Source organism: Eschscholzia californica, unplaced genomic scaffold (assembly GCF_041429995.1).
Source record: "Eschscholzia californica isolate CP2 unplaced genomic scaffold, dmEscCali1.0.p SCAF_5, whole genome shotgun sequence".
NCBI lineage: Eukaryota > Viridiplantae > Streptophyta > Magnoliopsida > Ranunculales > Papaveraceae > Eschscholzia > Eschscholzia californica.
In genome coordinates, this window is record NW_028238472.1 from 21,430,474 (window position 1) to 21,451,129 (window position 20,656).

Sequence of the window (20,656 nt, forward strand, 5' to 3'; positions counted from 1 at the left end):
AGAAGGTATTAAAATGTTTCTTGAAAGAAATGGACCAAGTGTTAAATGATATGATAAAAAGACGAAAAGAAAACCGTCGTCTGCAAAAGGACCAAGTGTTAAATGGTATGATATGAAGACGAAAAAAGGAAAGGCCGTTGATTTCATTGAATGTAATCTGCTTTTCTCGACTTCTGTATCAGCGTTATTTTATATTTTGAAAGTATATATGTTCTTTGGTTGTCCAAACTAAAGAGCGAGAACATGATTTAGAAATAAAGAAAATGAGAAAAGCGTTCCAGAGAGGGAAAGTGAGATAAAAGAAGGATGGTATTGATTTTCATTTTTGCTTTCTTAAGTAGATGCTACAAATCAAGTTTTAAGGTAAGCGTTCATCCTCCCCTATTTGCTCCTTTAATTGTAATGGATTTCCATGCTCCAACCGCAGAGTAATTTTCATGCATACTTAGGCATTACCCGAAAATATCTTTTTTGAATCTCGAGTTTTAGGGATCTATCAAATCATAGCCTTGTTGTAATCAATACATCTCCAGATGAAGTCTTGTGAAACTTTTATTAAGGAATGCTGAGAAAGGAAGAGTTGTAAACAAGCTTAAAAGACAACACGATCTATTTTATAATTTACATATCTGCTGAAGCATGCACGATCTATTTTATAATTTACATATGTGCTGAAGCATGCAAGTCTTTGTATAACCTATTTAGTATTAGATTTACAAAATCTTATTATTTCTCTAAAATCATTTTTTCTTCGCCACATAGAAAATTTTCTGATTTTTAGCTATTGTTTGTCAAATTTAGTTTAATGTGTTAGCATTTTCAAAGAAAACTTTGATCAGTGAGGATTTAGATTTCTGTTTTCTTCATTTTTATTTTCAATTTGGTAAAAATCAACTCTGCAGGTTTTTTTTTTCTTATTCCTTATTCGTAACGTTTATTAAGCAAAGAGAGTGAGTGATTTTGGATGATCTGGTCTTAAATACCGTAATTTAATCTTGCCATACCTAGACGATTATATTTCAAAGTTTTCTACTATTAAATTTTTTGGGGTCTATTAATTTTTTAGGGGTTCGGATCTTCAAATTTGATTGATTAATTTTATAGATACCAACAATTTCTTTATATTAAGATAATATAGTATTCATGTCTCGAGCTCAAGATCTCAAGACCTCAAGGATGAAAACCAATTTTGAAACCACTCCAACCAAAAGTTCTTGACTCGATACCAACAATTGGTCATTTGTGGTATATACGTTCTTTCCCCTAAGAAAATATGAGTTAATTCTGTTTTCGCCACTATTTCGTGACTAACTCGCTGTTTTGGCCCCATAATTGATCGACAATTCATATTTACCCCCAAGGGCCAAAAGAGTTTCAACTCTTTCAAGAAATACTCTTAGCGGTCAAAAACGAACTACCAAAACACTTAAAAATAATTAAATTCACCTAATCTCTCTTTCTCTCCTCCATTTCACCACCTCTCTCTTTACCCTTATCTCCCTCTTTCTCTCCCTCTCTCGTCACCTCACCATCTTCTCCGACAAAGGTCTCCTGCAGGCTACTTTTTTCCGCAACCTTCAAATTAAAAATAAAAATATTCATTTATCACTTCTTTTTCTCTCGTTTTCTTCCTTTTTCTATCTTTTTCTTTCTTTTTTTCTCTCTGTTCTTCTTATTTTCTCTTTTTTCTTTCTTCATTTCTTCTTCTCTTCTCTCCCTTCTCTCTCTTCTCTTTCTCTCCAAACCTCAAGCAAAGGGGAGCCTTCATCGGAGATCTTGTTCACTAGACCTCGAAGATCTAGTGAACCAGACCTTCAAAGGTCTAGTGAATGAAACCTCCGACCTTATGACAGAGGTTTGGAGAGAAGAGAAAGAAAAGAGAGACAAGGGAGAGAAGAAGGAAGATAGAAAGAAGAGAGAGGAAAAAGGAAAAATAAGAAATAAATAAATAAATAAAATGTAGTTTGAAGGTCGATGGAGGAAGTGGTCGGCCAGCGACTTTCGTCGGAGAAGATGGTGAGGTGGCGAGAGGTATAGAGGGGGTGCAGGAGAGAGGTGAGGAACTGGAGGATAGAAGGAGAGATGAGGTGGATTTCATTGTTTTCAAAAATTAATTCTTTTTTGGCCTTTAAGAGTATTTCTAGAAAGAGTTGAAAAAAAATCCCAGTGGGGGCCAAAACAAAGTGCCGCACACTTATAGGGTCAAACCGGTCAGACGGCCACAAATGTGAGGTTATTACGAAATTAACCCAAAATTTATATTATTTACAGGACTAATTTTTTACCCTCTTGTAATTTTATCAATTTACATATTAATTCGAAAAACTTTGTCAAAAATACCATATAAATTTTCATTTCGCTGAAAAGGGATCAATCAATTTTTTCAAGACTTCAAATCTTTAGGTATTTTTGTAATTTCTAACAGCTTGCAAGAGGTTAGCAAAAACTTGCAAGAGGGTTGCAAAACAAATTAGAGTTTTAACTAAACAAAATGTAAAGACTTGGGTTTTTAACCAAACAAAGTATAAATCGCCTTTTTAGCTTAAAAAAAATTAAAATTGAGTTTTCGGTTTTTATTTTTTTTATTTCTAAATGTTGTTTAAAGGGACAAGAACTAAAAAGGTCAAAATAATATTGAAAATTAGTAGAAAAACACAAAACATTTCTTAATTATTATTCAGGTCAAAACCATACAAAGACTAAAGTACCCTTTTGTCGTTTTTGTAACTAATTCTTTTATTTTATTTTTAAAACACTTGAAATCTATATAACTTTTTCTTGAGATGTCGGATTTGTATGAAATTTATATAATTAGAAAGAATTTTTCATTAGCTTTCTAACAAAATCCACTTACAATACTTAAAAAAAAAACTCAGTGAAACGTCATTTTTTTTCTTTTTCTGCAAATTGAGTTTGCAATTTTTGTAAACACGGGCTTGAAAAAATGTAAATTGCAAACAAGGGTTTGCATAATGTAAAATGCAAACTGGGGGTTGCAAAATGTAAGTTGCAAACTAGTGTTTACAAAATGTAAATTGCAAACTGGATTTGCAAGCTTTACAGACTGTAATCTCGGGCTCAGATTTTTCAAACTCGATTTGCAACACGATAACAAAAAAACCTACGTTTCTTCTTCAAATCTGAAAAATTTCATATTCATATATCTGAATTAGTTTGCACTTAAAAACAATATCTAAAACTTAGTGGTGGTGATGAACTAGATCTAAAGAAAAGAATCAAAGAAGAAGAAGAAGAAGAAGAAGAAGAGATGAACCAACGAAGAAAAAAATATCACGTAAAACAAAGACCTGAACCAGAACTGCCTCACCGTCTCAACCGCAAATCTTCCAGCGGAATGAAAAACGAGCTTAAAGAAACAGACATGAAGAAAATGACATAGAAAAGCTTTCATCTTCTTCATTTTCATGTAACAAAATCTATATTTTGTTTTCTAGTGCCAATCAGTACAATCGCATGAAGGAGTGAGATCATATGAAGTCTTGTCAATCTTTAATTAGGTTGATTTGAAGTATTCCAAAGCTTGCAAAGGGCTTCCATGGCTGAATCAAACCTTTTTTCAAACCCTATCGAACAAGAAGAGATTAAATCAATAATAATACGAATTTATCCATGAAATTAGATGGTTATTTGACGGATTAAGAATAAGATAAAGAAGATGAAGGCTAAGGCATTCTAGAGAGAGAAGGTAAATGAGGGGAGAAAAAATAGAAGTCAAGAGTAAGGGGGTATTTCTGGAATGTTTTTTTACAAGTGACCTAAAAATAACTAGTCATATTATTTTACACAAGGCTGACAAATATGCGTAATATTACAACACGTTTTAGTTGTTTGAAAAAGTTAAGTGTTTTTTTACTTATTATGTAAAATATTTTGACTTAAAGAGTCATTTTCTATAGTTTAAATACTTCATACATTTCCAGGATAATTATACGATTACAACATTGTACGTACTACTCGATACATATTACAACGTCGGTATATCAAATGGATGTGATAAGCTTAAGTGGGGAAAACCCAAACAGTACAGGAATCGTGATAATTGCTCCAAAGGACATGGTAACTATCCTAAAACGATCAACTACCTACTAATACACACTAAGACTTTTATTTCACAAGTATTACAAGTCATTGTATCATTACAACCTTACATGAGGAGATTGATACATCTAGGACCGGCTCAATGGTGGAATGGGCCTAAAGTAGACTCGGAAAGAGAGGTCCCTTTATTAATTTTATGACAACGTCACTTAATTGTGCCTGAATAGATCTATCAATCAGTTATACATTTATGTTAAATTGTTTGAAAGTACATAAATCTATATACACCCAATTAAAATTGAAAATTTCAAAGTGAAATTTGAAATAGTTGTGAATTTATAAAAAAGAAAAAATCAATTTAATGTCATTTTAAAATTTGAGAGGCATATTAAATTTAAAAGCTGCCAAGAATCATGGTTTTAGCAACTATTTCATTTCTACTTTTAGCAAAAATATCTGAGTCATTCCAATTAAGATTCTCTGAATGACATTCGACTGTAATAACAACTTTGAGCAAAATTAGATGCATTCTAGCAACTTTTCAGTGGACTTAGTAATACAGTTTAGGCGTTCAAACCATCAGGGCCATATAGTAATATTTTTCACAAAAACTTAAAACATCTGCTATATTTACGACGTAATGTGTTAGAGTATAAAGATCGAGATGAATCGAGATCCGTAGATATCCGTATCAACCGTCCAAGATATATGAAGATATTATTTATACTTATACTTATCCTAGATAGAGTCCTAGGAAAATAAGATACCCGAATCACTCTATAAATAGAAGTGACCTCTATGTATTTTACATTGAATTGAGTTGCATTGAGTCTTCAAGTATGTAACCAATCAATCCCACGATTGTGGAGATAATATAATGTAGCCATTAATGGCTTTCTCCGTGGATGTAGGTCGTGATCCTCCGACCGAACCACGTAAACTATGGTGTTATTTACTTTATGTTTACATCTCTCTATCAGCTCAATCTCAATCTCCCTCTCTCCTTCTCGGCTTCAATCCGAGCTCACATCACCATCTCACTCGGCTTCACCGAGTTCACCTCTCTATCTCGGCTTCATCCTAGACGAACATCTATAGAGGTTTATACCTCTTCACATGGTATCAAGAGCAGGTTAATCAATCCTGATCAAACTTTCGCATATTTTCGATTTTTTTATGGATCAATTAAATTATCCTAAGCAGGTTCATCAATCATGTTTTATCAAATTTCTTTAGCTTCCGCTATTATCAACGTTGTGATCGATAAATCACTTTGTCGATATTATTTGTCCAAGTTAATCCTGTTGAATCAATTAGCTCGAGTCCCGAAGATGTTGGATGATGAATTCGGTGCTGCTTCAAACAGCAAAAGTAGGTTAACTGTCAATCTGTTTTGGGCGCTACCCCAAATTATCCGGTGATTAATCAAGCCGACTTCATGCAATTTTGGATTTTTATCTTTTCAATTCCAACGGATTTCATGCATGCCTTCTTATTCAAGACATCAAGAGGATTCTTAGTTTTCCGCTTTGATACCTCTTTCTTTTGCACGTCAACTTCTATAGGTTTGGGAGCCTCCTTGACTTCTTTCTTAGGTGCCTATTTAGACACTGAAGGGATTGGACAGCATCACGAGTCCAACTAATGGATGAAAACTGTTGTGATTCAATATCTTCTCTCATCCAAGTTTGTTGGACGATCTAGTCCCAATCTTTATTATTATTGAAATCTATCATCTCTCTCGGCCATAACCCTCCCTCTCGGCTATATATCTCTCCCTCACAATATCACTCGTGGGTTGTAAGCTCTCCCTCATGGTTTCTCTCACGTGAGTGTGAAATTTCACATGGTTTCGAGACGCTATCTTTCTGTCACCTTCTCTTTTATTTGTGACAAAATTTTACCACAGTTTTGTGTGACATCTTTTGCTCATATTGTTGCAAAATCTTTCTGGGACAAATCACTACTGTTTCTTATCTCCGACTATTTCTAGTTGTGATAAAAAAAAATTCTGTCACCTATCTCTTCTTTTTGTGACACTATGTCTTCATCATCCTCTTCATGGATTGACCGGTTACTCTCTTCCATCATCAACTACATATGGTATCGTTTACTCCTTCGTTTGTTGATTAATTTGAAGCTCACCTCCCTCTCACCAAGTTTTATTCAAGCTCGAGAATGAAATAAAGCAAAAGAAGAAAAGAATGAGATTCAAGCTTACGAAAGAAAATATTATGATATCAAGTTTATGTGCGATTACAAGTTCAAGTTGCAGACAAAGAATTCAGCATCATTGGCAATTGTTCGACATTAAACAACAATTAAAATTCAAGTTCAAGTTTGAATCTGATCGTATGCGAGCAACATCCATCTTTTTCAAGTTCAATTTCCAAGTTGGAAACTTCACAAGTTCCGCTTCCAACTTGAGGGGGAGTGTTAGAGTATAAAGATCGAGATGAATCGAGATCCGTATCAACCGTCCAAGATATATGAAGATATTATTTATACTTATACTTATCCTAGATAGAGTCCTAGGAAAATAAGATACCTGAATCAATCTATAAATAGAAGTGACCTCTATGTATTTTACATTAAATTGAGTTGCATTGAGTCTTCGAGTCTGTAACCAATCAATCCCACGATTGTGGAGATAATATAATGTAGCCATTAATGGCTTTCTCCGTGGATGTAGGCCGTGATCCTCCGACCGAACCACGTAAACTATGGTGTTATTTACTTTATGTTTACATCTCTCTATCACTCGATCTCTATCTCCCTCTCTCCTTCTCGGATTCAATCCGAGCTCACATCACCATCTCACTCGGCTTCACCGAGTTCACCTCTCTATCTCGGCTTCATCCGAGACGAACATCTACAAAGGTTTATACCCCTTCACATAATGTCACACATTAAAAGTTTTCAATGTTACAATCAATCAAGATATCACATAATTATTCAATAGAAATAAAAACATAATTGTACAATACAAATATTTATAGAGAATGGTTGCTTGGGTCAAAATAGTAGGTATAATAAGCAAAAACGTCAATGGCGTTTTGAAATAACCAAATGTATCACATTAATTATGTGTAACTATGTCCTGTTTGTGAGATAGTATCTCCCATTATCATTCGGGTTATTTTGCATTTATCCTCGCTCCAGGAATACCCTTAGCCAACAAAATTGATTTTCTCTTTAGAGAAATTATACAGTTCTGCTCCTCTTCCTCCTCCTGTTCTTCTACTTTAGACAGAGTTCATCTTCTCCTTCTTCATCTGATTCTCATCTTCACTGTTATGGAATGTATAGAGATAAACAATCTGAGACCGACAATCTTCTTAACCTCTCTCCTAACGATAAAGTTAAACCAAATCTATTTTAGAACCAGAGGAAGACGAAGAACTTAGATCAAATCTGTGTTTGACGTTTCAATTTTGTCGACTTGTTTTCATATCATTTTTTTTTTGTTCCATTATGGATGAAGACCTAGGTTGTTGCATGTTAAAAAGATAACAAAAAATATTTCTAAGAAAATAAGTTTGATTGAGATTCGACATTTAATGAAAGATTTATATATTTTTCTTTAAATTTAAAGTGAAAATTAAGGAATTAGTTATGGAATGAGGTAGTTTGGGTTTTATAAATATTTTGACCTAAATAATAATTAAAAGAGTGTTGGTTGTAATTATTATTTTAACTGAAATAACTTAAACCCCAAAAACTAAGGAATATAAGATAAAAGTTGAACCATTACCTAGTGGCAAGAGAGGGAGTAAACTGAGTTATATATACTTAAATCTATTATATAAAACAGAAGGAAACACGATGACTGGGACAAACATCGTTTTCTAATAATGGATATTACTGGAAGCCCTTCTCAAAATTTAAATTATAGTCCTTCTTAGAAATAAAATAACTAATTTCAAGAAAGAAATTACCGTGTCTTTAGAAAAAAATTAACTATTTTTAAACAAAAAGAAAGCAAAAGATATTTCAAGAGTTAAAAAAAGAAATTAAAATCTCTATCAATAAAATAATAACTAATTTAAGAAAATGAAACAAAAGAAAATAATACCAAAAAGTTACGATATCGACAATATAACAATATTAAATAACACGTTTGGAGAATACAACTGTCCGTGCCTTAGGGCACGGGATATACCCTAGTCTATATAATAACACAGAAGGGAAAACGATGACTGGGACAAACATCTTTTTTTAATAAATGATATTGTCTAGAAGCTTCTCTCAAAATTTAAAATATAGTCTTTCGTAGAAATAAAGTTACCTATTCAAAAAACAATAATCGTTTCCTTCTTAGAAATAAAATAACTAATTTTAGAAATAAAGAAACAAAATAAATTTCAAGGGTTAAAAAAAGAAATTGAAATCTCTCTCTCTCTCTCTCAATAGAATAATAACTAATTTAAGACAAAAGAAACAAAAAAGTAATATAAAAAAATAATAACTAATAAAAATCTCTCTCTATCAATAAAATATAACAATAAGTTTCGTAACATTTGATTGATACAAATGTGCGTGGCCTAGGGCACGGGATATACCCTAGTACATATAAAAGTTTAAAGAGACAATTAAGGAATTGGTTACACAAGGGAGTGGTTTAGATTTTCTAAATATTCTGACATGAAAAATAGTTACAAAAAAATGTTGGTGTATTGCTTTTGACTCAAATAACTTAAGCGTCAAACACCAACGAAAATAAGATAAAGATTTAACCATTACCTACAGCCAAAAGAGAGAGTAAGCTGAGTTATATTATATAGGTTGGGGTGAGAATCGGGCCAGGCTCGGATGCTCATGGGTACTTCTAGTCCGGCCTCAGACATTTCGGCTATCACAGATCACATATCAATGTCCTTAGCATGTGGGACTGGGCCGGATAATTTTCTTACAAATTACTTTAGTTGTTTACATTAATTTCGTGTACCCAAAATGAATAATAATCCTCCACCATTTATTAGTATGGTGGTTAGATACCCACACTAAAACTTTAAGGATCCCGATCCGAATCCAGGGAAGTAGAAACTCATGATTTATTGAACTTAATTTTAAATATAATAAAGGATGAGTGCTTAGGATAGTCTTTAAAGGTCACCGTGCTTCGTTCTGCTCCTTGCGTCTTTTTCATTGGGTTAGTGAGTTGGGCCTTGGTGGCCCTTTCAATTTAAACATAAGTGCCTATAAATTCTTTTATGTAAGCTAAATGAAAGTTAGGGTGATCCCTAAATTTGGTGGCCCAAAACCAGGCTTTGCTCGCTTTGGGACAGTGCAGCCCCTGTATTGCTTAATAAATTAGCGGTTTTTGTTGTACACTTTATAGTATCTCAGTCTAGTCCATGTCATAAAACAAGAAATAAATAATAAAGTTTACATGACAACAAATGTGGATGCATCCTCCAACAACAAACTTTCTCCTTGTCGATTTCATCATGACCAACCAAAAAAAAAAAACTAACTCTCCAAATGACCAAACATTTGTGGGAAGTTATTTTTATTTTTTCGACTGATGTACAAATGCTTTTAGGTGAGCATGCAGAAGAGATTCTCCATGCAAGGGTGTGTCATTTAGTATTTATGAGATTCTCCATGCAAGGATTGTGTCATTTACTGTAATATTTATGAGATTCTCCATGCAAGATTGTTCATTTACTACTCATATTTATAAGACTCTCTTCTCCTTCCTAAAAATAATTTCTCGACCAAACTTAAAACAGAGGAGCTAACATATCAAGCAATATTAGTTCAAGCAATGGAGGAAGTTGTTGTAATTGTTGGAGCAGGTCCTTCAGGAATAGCAACTTCAGCATGTCTCAATCTTCTATCTATTCCTAATATAATCTTAGAGAAAGAAGATTGTTATGCTTCCTTGTGGAAGAAAAGATCCTATGACAGATTGAAGCTTCACCTAGCCAAACAATTTTGCCATCTCCCTCATATGCCACATCCTCCCAATACTCCTACCTTCATTCCAAGAGCAAATTTTATCCAATATATAGATCAATACGTATCGAACTTCAATGTGAACCCATTATATAATCGGTCAGTTGAGTCGGCGGAATATGATGATATCCATGGAAAATGGAAAATCAAAGTCAAGAAGACAGATACTGGCGTGGATGAGATATATGTTGCTAAATTCTTAGTAGTGGCTACTGGAGAAAATTGTGATGCATATATTCCACAAATACTTGGATTAGAGACTTTTGAGGGAGAAATAATCCATTCAAGCCAATATAAATCTGGTGAAGATTATAATGGGAAGAATGTTTTAGTTGTTGGGTGTGGAAATTCTGGCATGGAGATAGCATACGATCTCTCAAATTATGGTGCATCAACTTCCATTGTTATCAGGAGTCCGGTAAGCTTAAATTTATCTTCATATTTACTAGTTTCGTTTTCTTGGTATTAGATTGATTTATTTATTGATATATCCTATCACTTTTTTTCTAAATGAATAAACACTTTTAATTTATAGTGATTATAATTCATTAAAATAAGGGCTATTTATTAATAAAAAAAAATTTGTTATTATATAAAAGAATCAAGAATTTTTCATCTGGTACTTTTATCGGGTAATTAATTTTCTGATGTGCTCCAAAAAAAGAGATGAACTGTACTTCCTCTTAGAGTTTTTACTTTTTTTTAATTGATTTAATGCCCTTCATAATTCAAGTTAGTTTGTTCATGTAGAAATTGTAATACAGTTCATGACATGATTAGAGTTTTTGGAATTTTGATAAGAAAAATGGCCACTAGGCCCAAAAGAATTTGATTAATCAATTGGGATCATCAAGAAAATCTCAAATGTTCAGTTTTATCTTCAAACCGCTTAGAATTAAATGTTGCCACTTCATTTTAAGATCCAAATTAATTTAGTTTTAATTTTGCATTAGATACAATAGTTTTTTAATTGAATCTTGCATTGTAGCTGCTTTTGTCAATCAAATGAGACTAATTGTACATTTGATTACCAATTTCGCAACACAATGAGACCATTTGACTATTTTGTCAATTCTTAGATTAGATGTTTAAATAAGGAGGTTGTGAGAATACTTCCACGTGAGAGAAGATTGATCTAGTAACTTAGAATATAATGTCTATTCACTCCCGCTCATTTCCAATTGTTTTTGAGTTTGGTTATAAAAAAACTAAACATGGTGTCAAAGCTAGGCCCATTCGTGACTAGTTTAAAAGTCACACGTGCTTGCGTCACCCGAAAATAAGAAAATACGTGTTAGGCTTAAAGAACACCACATGTGAAGAGACATGTAAGAATAGCGGGGGAGAATGATGGTCTAGTAATCAAGAATATAATGACTGGTTCTCTCACTCATTAACAATTAATTTTGAGTTAGATCACCAAAAACTTTACAGAGACCTAGATTAATAAAGTTGATAATAACAACTAAAATAAATTAAAACTAAAAATAGACCGAGTTTAAATTTCCTTTTGACCAACTTTGCAAATACGCAGCTAAAAGGTAATTTTATCGAAATGTTTTATCGAACTTAAAATGAAATTGGATATGGATGCAGGTGCATGTTGTAAACAAGGAGATGATATACCTCGGTATGCTTCTTTCAAAAATGGGAGTTCCTATTGGACTAATGGATACAATAGTTGCTACACTTGCTAGATTCAGATACGGCAATTTAACCAAGTATGGCATCCGTAGGCCTAGGGAAGGTCCATTTACCCAGAAAGCCACAATAGGCAAAGCTCCCGTTATTGATGTTGGCACGGTTGAAAAGATAAAAAATGGGGTCATAAAGGTAACTGTAATTTACATTTTATACAAATTGGCAAATTAGCTAAGATTTTTGCTCAATCTGGTCATAAATAAAGTAACCAGTAGTTTAAATAAATCATCAATGCGATGATGTGCGCGCCTATAGAGCAAGGCTTATGCATTCCTTAAGTACTTCACGTATCAAGATCTTACTTGTTACGAACTTATGATGCGTTAATACGTGTTCACAGGTACTACCTGAGATATTGGAGGTTAAAGATAATAATGTGACCTTTCAAAATGGACAAGTGCATAAATTCGATGTCATTGTCTTCGCAACTGGTTATCGTACTTCAAATGCTTGGGTTGAGGTAAGCAATTCTAGTTTCTACTGGTCACTTTAGTCACCCGATCCCTTTGACTCCAATAATACTAAGAAGCCCCTTCGATGTCACCCATTTTGTGCTTGGGATGAACTTGCCAAGATAACACAACTTAGACACCAGATCCCTTTGACTCCAATAATACTAAGAAGTGATGTTATTGTAATTTGGTTGATAAATTGAGTAAAATTTAGCTCATTTGTTAAATATGTGCAGGATAATGGGTATTTGCTAAATAATGATGGGATGCCAAAGAACAAATATCCTGCTCACTGGAAAGGGAAAAATGGGATATATTGTGCTGGGTTTTCTCGGAGAGGTTTAGCTGGAGTTTCCATGGATGCTCAAGCCATAGCACATGACATCAAGTCTGTCATTTCTAGTGAAATGAAAAGATAGAGTTGATTGTTGAAGCTGACATTGTTACAGTATAGCATTGGTCGGAATAAAATTTTGGTTTCACACCTTTAACTCTCCAAGAGAGTTTTTGTTGTAAATTAATATTTAGAATATTTATCCTCTGGATAATTGTAAACATAATTCTTTGAATAAAAAAAGGGTCTATGGGTATATACCCAAAATAATGTTCAAAAAGGGTTTAGGGTTCAATCTTATCACAAAATGGATTTTTAGTCCTTTTGCTCTTGGGTCTAAAAACCCTTACTATCTATACAACAATTCAATCCGCGTCCCAAACCATTTCCGCGGGATTTTAAATTGTGGGGCTGGACCGAAAGTTCCAACGGCTTAATTAACCGTGAATTTGGGATAAATTATAAGAATTTGGATATTTCTAACCCTCAACTTTCTCTCCCATCCTTAAACAGTTTAGAAACAAAATCGAAACTTTCCCAATACGAAACGTTTCCAAAAACCCCAACCTAAATCTTTGAAACGCCATTACCAGAAACTAAAAAACACTGAAAAGAAGGAAATCAAATTTGGGCGTGATTTGGGGGATTTATTAGCAAAAAACGGATAGAAACAAATCATAATTTCTCTCTCCTCTAAACAGATTTGGAAATCAAATTTTCTCTCTCTTCTTTACATATTTGGACCAAATCAATTTTCTCTATTACTATGTAATATTTTTTCGAGTCAAATCAATTTTCTCTCACTAAACTTTCTGATTTGGAAAGAGTATATTTTTTGGGATCAATTTAGCGTGATTTGGGGGTTAATATACAAAACGTATATATCACTTTCTCTCACTTAATTTTCAGACTTGGAAATAGTATATTTTTCTCGGAACATTACAACAATATTTTTTTCGTTTTTACTCATACATAAATACACATCGAATAAAAATTATGAAACAAATACGTAAATTATGTGTTATTTATGACGAGGAAACCAACTACGATCGTCGAATTACGAAGTAATTCGCGGCTAACTTCGACCGGATCCTACAACGAGTTACACAAGGAGTGTTAATTTGATCGGAGGATATGACTAGAGGGATGAGATATATATAATCATGGGAGATCCCCATAAATATGTCTCATAGGCCTAAAGGAAGTTTAGACAAAGATAGTACAAAAAACCCAAAAGAGGGATTTTGGGCCTAGAGTCAAAAAGGGACTTTTTGGGCTCGGATTGGGCTGACAGTTGGAGGGTCGATTACCCTAATAGGGAAGACCAAATATGCCAATTTTGGATGGGTTTGGGCGTCACCTCCTCAAGGAATTGGGAAAATATCAACTAGTTGCTATTTTCGACTATTTCCTTAATCTTATTCAAAAGAGTCTTTTAGGGATCCAAATTGGAGGTGGTCTCTTATTAGGGTTCTATATAATGACTCTTAGGGAAGTGAATAAGGTGTGGAATTTCTCTTAGAGCCTTCTTACTCTACAACATCAAGTAGAAAGGAGAAAATGAGCTAATTCCCAACTATCTATCTAGTCAAAGAAGAAATAGTTCTTCATCCAACCACCATTGGTGTTCTAGCTAGCAACAAGGTGGGAGATCAAATTGTTTGCTCGGTGTCCCAAGTAGAGGAGCTACAATTGGAGCTTTTGGTCTTCTCCAAAGCGATTGGAAAGGTTCGTGGGAAAACTAGCGATTAAGGTAATCATCAAAATAGTTTTACTTAGTTATCATTATTGTCTTATGCATATGATCCTGGGGATACTAATGTTAGACATATGATGTCTGAGATTCCGCTTAGAACATTAGTAGACTATAAATCCCAACATGCTGATGATCAACAAGCTCTCTTGTCCTTTCTGCAATCTGACCCCAAGAAAATCTATAACTCAAATCTATAAATGATGACAAACACAAGCTCCCAAACCCAAAACTCAAATGATGTCTTTCTAATGAGAATAAATTCCAAAAAAAAAATTCGAGCAATTTCAAAATGTGTTGGATAATGCATTTACGATGCTCAAAAATCAGACTATGTGCTATGAACACAACGAACCAACCTCTTCTATTCTCCTCTGTCCAGTTTGACGTACCAACTCTGAACTTGATTGAACCTATATCATTTCTGAAACTACAAACTTACGACATTTAACAAAACTAAATCAAACAAAACTCTATAAACAAACTAGATCCAACCCTTCATATCCTGAATCTAACCTATAATACCATGGAGTGAAACTGAGGTTAAACAGTAAAATGTACAACCATAGAATAAGATGACACATATGTTTCCTCTTCCCGCATCAAATGCCTACTCCGAAGCAAACTCTGAAATATGAAACAACTGAACAATAAAACTGAGATACCATCTTACCAAATCATCGAAGAACATTCTATAACAATAACTATTCTCGATACGAGAAGATAAAGAATGAAGGCCTCTATAGTCTATATATAAGAATAAACTATCGTTGATCCTATATCCTCACACAAAATATTGTTGCCTCGATAACATAAGAAAATAAAGAATGAGGACATCTATCATTAGACAGGACAATGTTATGGTTCACACTATAATCTCAAGAAAAATGTAGTTGTTATCGATAAGATGAGAAAATAAAGATAGAAGACCACTATAATGTCTATACAAGTTATAGATAAACCAACCATCGAGAATCGTTCTACAATTACCTGAGAACCCTGAATATTTCTAATAGCAAACATTGTCTTAATCAATACAAAAGACGAAGAAACAAGACTGGCGTTTTAGAGAGGGTGGGGTAAAAATTTTCACTGATTGTAGTCTGATCTTTTCGACTTCTTTATCAACTTTATTTTATATTTTGGTAGTATATATATATATATATATATTTTTTATGGTTTTCCAAACTGAAGCGCTAAAAATGGGTTTAGAAATTAAAAGGAAAAAAAAGAGCTTTAAAGAGGTAAAGTGAGTTACAACAAAAAGAAGGTATTAAAATGTTTCTTGAAAGAAATGGACCAAGTGTTAAATGACATGATAAAAAAACGAAAATGAAACCGTCGTCAGCAAAAGGACCAAGTGTTAATGGTATGATATAAAGACGAAAAAAGGAAAGGTCGTTGATTTCATTGAATGTAATCTGCTTTTCTCGACTTCTGTATCAGCGTTATTTTTTATTTTGACAGTATATATGTTCTTTAGTTGTCCAGACTGAAGAGCGAGAACATGATTTAGAAATAAAAAAAATGAGAAAAGCGTTCCGGAGAGGGAAAGTGGGATAAAAGAAGGATGGTATTGATTTTCATTTTTGCTTTCTTAAGTAGATGCTACAAATCAAGTTTTAAGGTAAGCGTTCATCCTCCCCTATTTGCTCCTTTAATTGTAATGGATTTCCTTGCTCCGACCGCAGAGTAATTTTCTTGCATGCTTAGGCATTACCCAAAAATATCTTTTTTTGAAGCTCGAAATTTAGGGATCTATCAAATCATAGCCTTGTTGTAATTAATACACCTCCAGATGAAGTCTTGTGAAACTTTTATTAAGGAATGCCTGAGAAAGAAAGAGTTTTAAACAAGCTTAAAAGACAACACGATCTATTTTATAATTTACATATCTGCTGAAGCATGCAAGTCTTTGTATAACCTATTTCGTATTAGATTTACAAAATCTTATTATTTCTCTATAATCATTTCTGTTTTTGCCAGTAGAATTAGTAAACTAAACCTATGATTGATTTTCTAGACGTTTGAATAATTATTACAAGTATGACATAGAAAATTTTCTTATTTTAAGCTATCGTTTGTCAAATTGAGTTTAATGTGTTAGCATTTTCAAAGAAAACTTTGATCAAGTAAGGATTTAGATTTCTGTTTTCTTCATTTTTATTTTCAATTTAATAAAAACCAACTCTGCATGTTTTTTTCTTGTTCCTTATTCGTAATGTTTATTAAGCAAAGAGAGCCAGTGATTTTGGATGATCTGATATTAAATACTGTAATTTAATCTTGCCATACCTAGACGATTATATTTCAAAGTTTTCAACTATTAAATTTTTTGGGGTCTATTATATTTTTAGGGGTTTGGATCTTCAAATTTGATTGACGAATTTTATAGATACCAACAATTTCTTTATATTAAGATAATATAGTATTCATGTCTCGAGCTCAAGATGTCAAGATCTCAAGACCTCAAGGATGAAAACCAATTTTGAAACCACTCCAACCAAAAGTTCTTGACACGATACCTATAATTGGTCATTTGTGGTATATACGTTCTTTCCCCTAAGAAAATATGATTTAATTCTGTTTTCGCCACTAATTCGTGACTAACTCGTTGTTTTGGCCCCATAATTGATCAACAGTTCATTTTTACCCCCAAGGGCCAAAAGAGTTTCAACTCTTTCAAGAAATACTCTTAGTAGTAAAAAACGAACTACTAAAACACTTAAAAATAATTAAATCCACCTAATCTCTCATTCTCTCCTCCATTTCACCACCTCTCTCGTTCACCTTATCTCCCTCTTTCTCTCCCTCTCTCGTCACCTCACCATCTTCTCTGACAAAGGTTTCCTGCCGGCTACTTTTTTCCGCAACCTTCAAATTAAAAATAAAAATATTTATTTATAACTTCTTTCTCTCTCGTGTTCTTCCTTTTTCTATCTTTATCTCTCTATTCTTCTTATTTTCTCTTCTTTCTTTCTTTATTTCTTCTTCTCTTCTTTCCCTTCTCTTTATTCTCTCCCCTCTCTCTTCTCACCCATCTCTCTTTTCTCTCCCTTCTCTCTCTTCTCTTTCTCTCCAAACCTCAAGCAAAGGGGAGGCTTCACCGGAGATCTTGTTCACTAGAGCTCGAAAATCTAGTGAACTAGACCTTCAATGGTCTGGTGAACGAAACCTCCGACGAAGGCTCCCTTATGACAGAGGTTTAGAGAGAGGAGAAAGAAAAGATAGACAATAGAGAGAAGAAGGAAGAAAGAAAGAAAGAAGGGAGAGGAAAAAGGAAAACTAAGAAATAAATAATTAAAATGTAGTTTGAAGGTCGTTGGAGGAAGTGGTCGGCCAGCGACCTTCGTCGGAGAAGATGGTGAGGTGGCGAGAGGAATAGAGGGGGGTGCAGGAGAGAGGTGAGGAACTGGAGGATAGAAGGAGATGAGGTGGATTTAATTGTTTTCAAAAATTAATTCTTTTTTGGCTCTAAGGGTATTTCTAGAAAGAGTTGAAAAAAAAATTCTCCACAGGGGCCAAAATGAATTGCCGCACACTTATGGGGTCAAAACGGTGAGACGGTCACAAATGTGAGGTTATTACGAAATTAACCCAAAATTTATTTTATTTCAGGACTAATCTTTTGCCCTCTTGTAATTTTATCAATTTACATATTAATTCCAAAAACTTTGTCAAAAATACCATATAAAGTTTTATTTCGTTGAAAAGGGATCGATCAATTTTTTCAAGGCTTCAACTCTTTAGGTATCTTTGTAATTTGTAACAGCTTGCAAGAGGTTAGCAACAACTTACAAGAGGGTTGCAAAAACAAATTGGAGTTTTAACTAAACGAAATGTAAGGACTTGGGTTTTTAACTAAACAGAATGTAAGGAGTTGGGTTTTTAACTAAACAGAATGTAAGGACTTGGGTTTTTAACTAAACAAAGTATAAATCGTCTTTTTAGCTTAAAAAATTAAAATTGGGTTTTCGGCCTTACTTTTGTATTTCTAATTGTTGTCTAAAGGGACAAGAACTAAAAAGGTCAAAATAATATTGAAAATTAGTAGAAAAACACAAAACATTTCTTAATTATTATTCAGGTCAAAACCATACAAAGACTAAAGTACCCTTTTGTCATTTTTGTAACTAATTCTTTTATTTTATTTTTAAAACACTTCAAATCTATATAACTTTTTCTTGAGATGTCGGATTTGTATGAAATTTATATATTTAGAAAGGATTTTACATTAGCTTTCTAACAAGATACACTTACAATACTTAAAAAAAAACTTAGCAAAACGTCATTGTTTTTCTTTTTCTACAAATTGGGTTTGCAATTTTTGCAAACATGGGCTTGAAAAAATGTAAATTGCAAACAAGGGTTTGCATAATGTAAATTGCAAACTGGGGGTTGCAAAATGTAAGTTGCAAACTAGAGTTTGCAAAATGTAAACTAGAGTTTGCACAATGTAAACTGCAAATTGGATTTGCAAGCTTTACAGACTGTAATCTCGGGTTCAGATTTTCCAAACTCAATTTGCAACACGATAACAAAAAAAACGAGATTTCTTCTTCAAATCTGAAAATTTTCATATTCATATATCAGAATTAGTTTGCACTCAAAAACAATATCTAAAACTTAGTGGTGGTGATGAACTAAATCAAAGAAAAGAATCAAAGAAGAAGAAGAAGAAGAGATGAACCAACGAAGAAAAAAATATCACGTAAAACAAAGATCCGAAGTAGAACTGCCTCACCGTCTCAACCGCAAATCTTCCAGCGGAATGAAAAACGAGCTTAAAGAAACAGACATAAAGTAAATGACATAGAAAAGCTTTCATCTTCTTCATTTTCATGTAACAAAATCTATATTTTGTTTTCTAGTGCCAATCGGTACAATCACATGAAGCAGTGAGATCATACGAAGCCTTGTCAATCTATATATTTAGGTTGATTCGAAGAATTCCAAATCTTGCAAAGGGCTTTCATGGCTGAATCAAACCTTTTTTCAAACCCTATCGAACAAGAAGAGATTAAATCAATAATAATACGAGTTTATCCATGAAATTAGATGGCTATTTGTCGGATTAAAACTAACATTGTAGACAACATTGGTGGAGAATAAGATAAAGAAGATGAAGGCTAGGACATTCTAGAGAGAGATAGTAAATGAGGGGAGAAAAAATAGAAGTCAAGATTACGGGGGTATTTCTGGAATGGTTTTTTTACAAATGGCCTAAAAAATAACTAGTCATATTATTTTACACAAGGCTGACAAATATGCCTTAATATTACAACACATTTTAGTTGTTTGAAAAAGTGAAGTGCTTTTTTACTTATAATGTAATTTTGACCTTTTTTTCGTGGAAAAATGTAATTTTGACCTAAAGAGTCATTTTCTATAGTTTAAATACTTCATACATTTGCAGGATAATTATACTATTACAACATTGTACGTACTACTCGATACATATTACAACATGGTTATATCAAAAGGATGTGATAAGCTTAAGTGGGGAAAACCCAAACAGTACAGGAATCGTGATAATTGCTCCAAAGGACATGGTAAGTATCCTAAAACCATCAACTACCTACTAATACACACTGAGACTTTTATTTCACAAGTATTACAAGTCATTGATACATCTAGGACCGGCTCAATGGTGGAATGGGCCTAAAGTAGACTCGGAAAGAGAGGTCCCTTTATTAATTTTATGACAACGTCACATAATTATGCCTGAGTAGATCTATCAATCAGTTATACATTTATGTCAAATTGTTTGAAAGTACGTAAATCTATGTACACCCAATTAAAATTGAAAATTTCAACTGAAATTTGAAATAGTTGTGAATTTATAAAAAAGAAAAATTTAATTTAATGTCATTTTAAAATTTGAGAGGCATATTAAATTTAAGGCCAGTGATTCATTAAGCTCGAGAGCTCGAGCTCCTTACCGTAGATATGAAAGAGGAAGAAACAGATTTGGGAAGTTGACAGCTAGCATTACAAAGATTGGTTAGGGAAATAATAAAAAGAATGAATAAGTCTTGTAAGTCAATTTATTTACAACCAATGCCATCAACATTAACCCACGGGTTCCTCTTTCCATCTCACTTCTAATTCATAGGCACAACTTTTCAAGACATTCGTGTCGTGACTATTAGTTACTACCTGTCAACAAAAAAAATACTCCATTACTTACCTTTTTTCCTTTTTAGTTTTTGGAACATATTAATTATTTCTTATATAGAATTTGAAATTTCTCTTATGTCTGGAGAGTTTTTTTTCTTCTCGTCTATTATTTTAGAGAGTTTATTTAATAAAAAATAATAATAACACATGAAATAGCAATACAATTTTAAATAATTTGCGTTTAACAGGTATGAAAACAAATTTTATGATGGATTA

General features: G+C 33.1%; 1 protein-coding gene across 1 annotated transcript; it reads left to right on the top strand.

Annotated features, from left to right (window-relative positions):
- Nucleotides 1–237: 237 nt before the first annotated feature.
- LOC147537788 (putative indole-3-pyruvate monooxygenase YUCCA10) lies at nucleotides 238–12,787 on the top strand. Its single transcript, XM_086642273.1, has 7 exons — nucleotides 238–363; nucleotides 3,942–4,556; nucleotides 9,162–9,311; nucleotides 9,401–10,438; nucleotides 11,617–11,853; nucleotides 12,062–12,181; nucleotides 12,410–12,787. The coding sequence occupies exons 4-7, from the start codon at nucleotides 9,830–9,832 to the stop codon at nucleotides 12,590–12,592; spliced, it is 1,149 nt and encodes a 382-aa protein (XP_086498399.1). The 5' UTR covers nucleotides 238–363; nucleotides 3,942–4,556; nucleotides 9,162–9,311; nucleotides 9,401–9,829; the 3' UTR covers nucleotides 12,593–12,787.
- The last annotated feature ends 7,869 nt before the right edge of the window (nucleotides 12,788–20,656 follow it).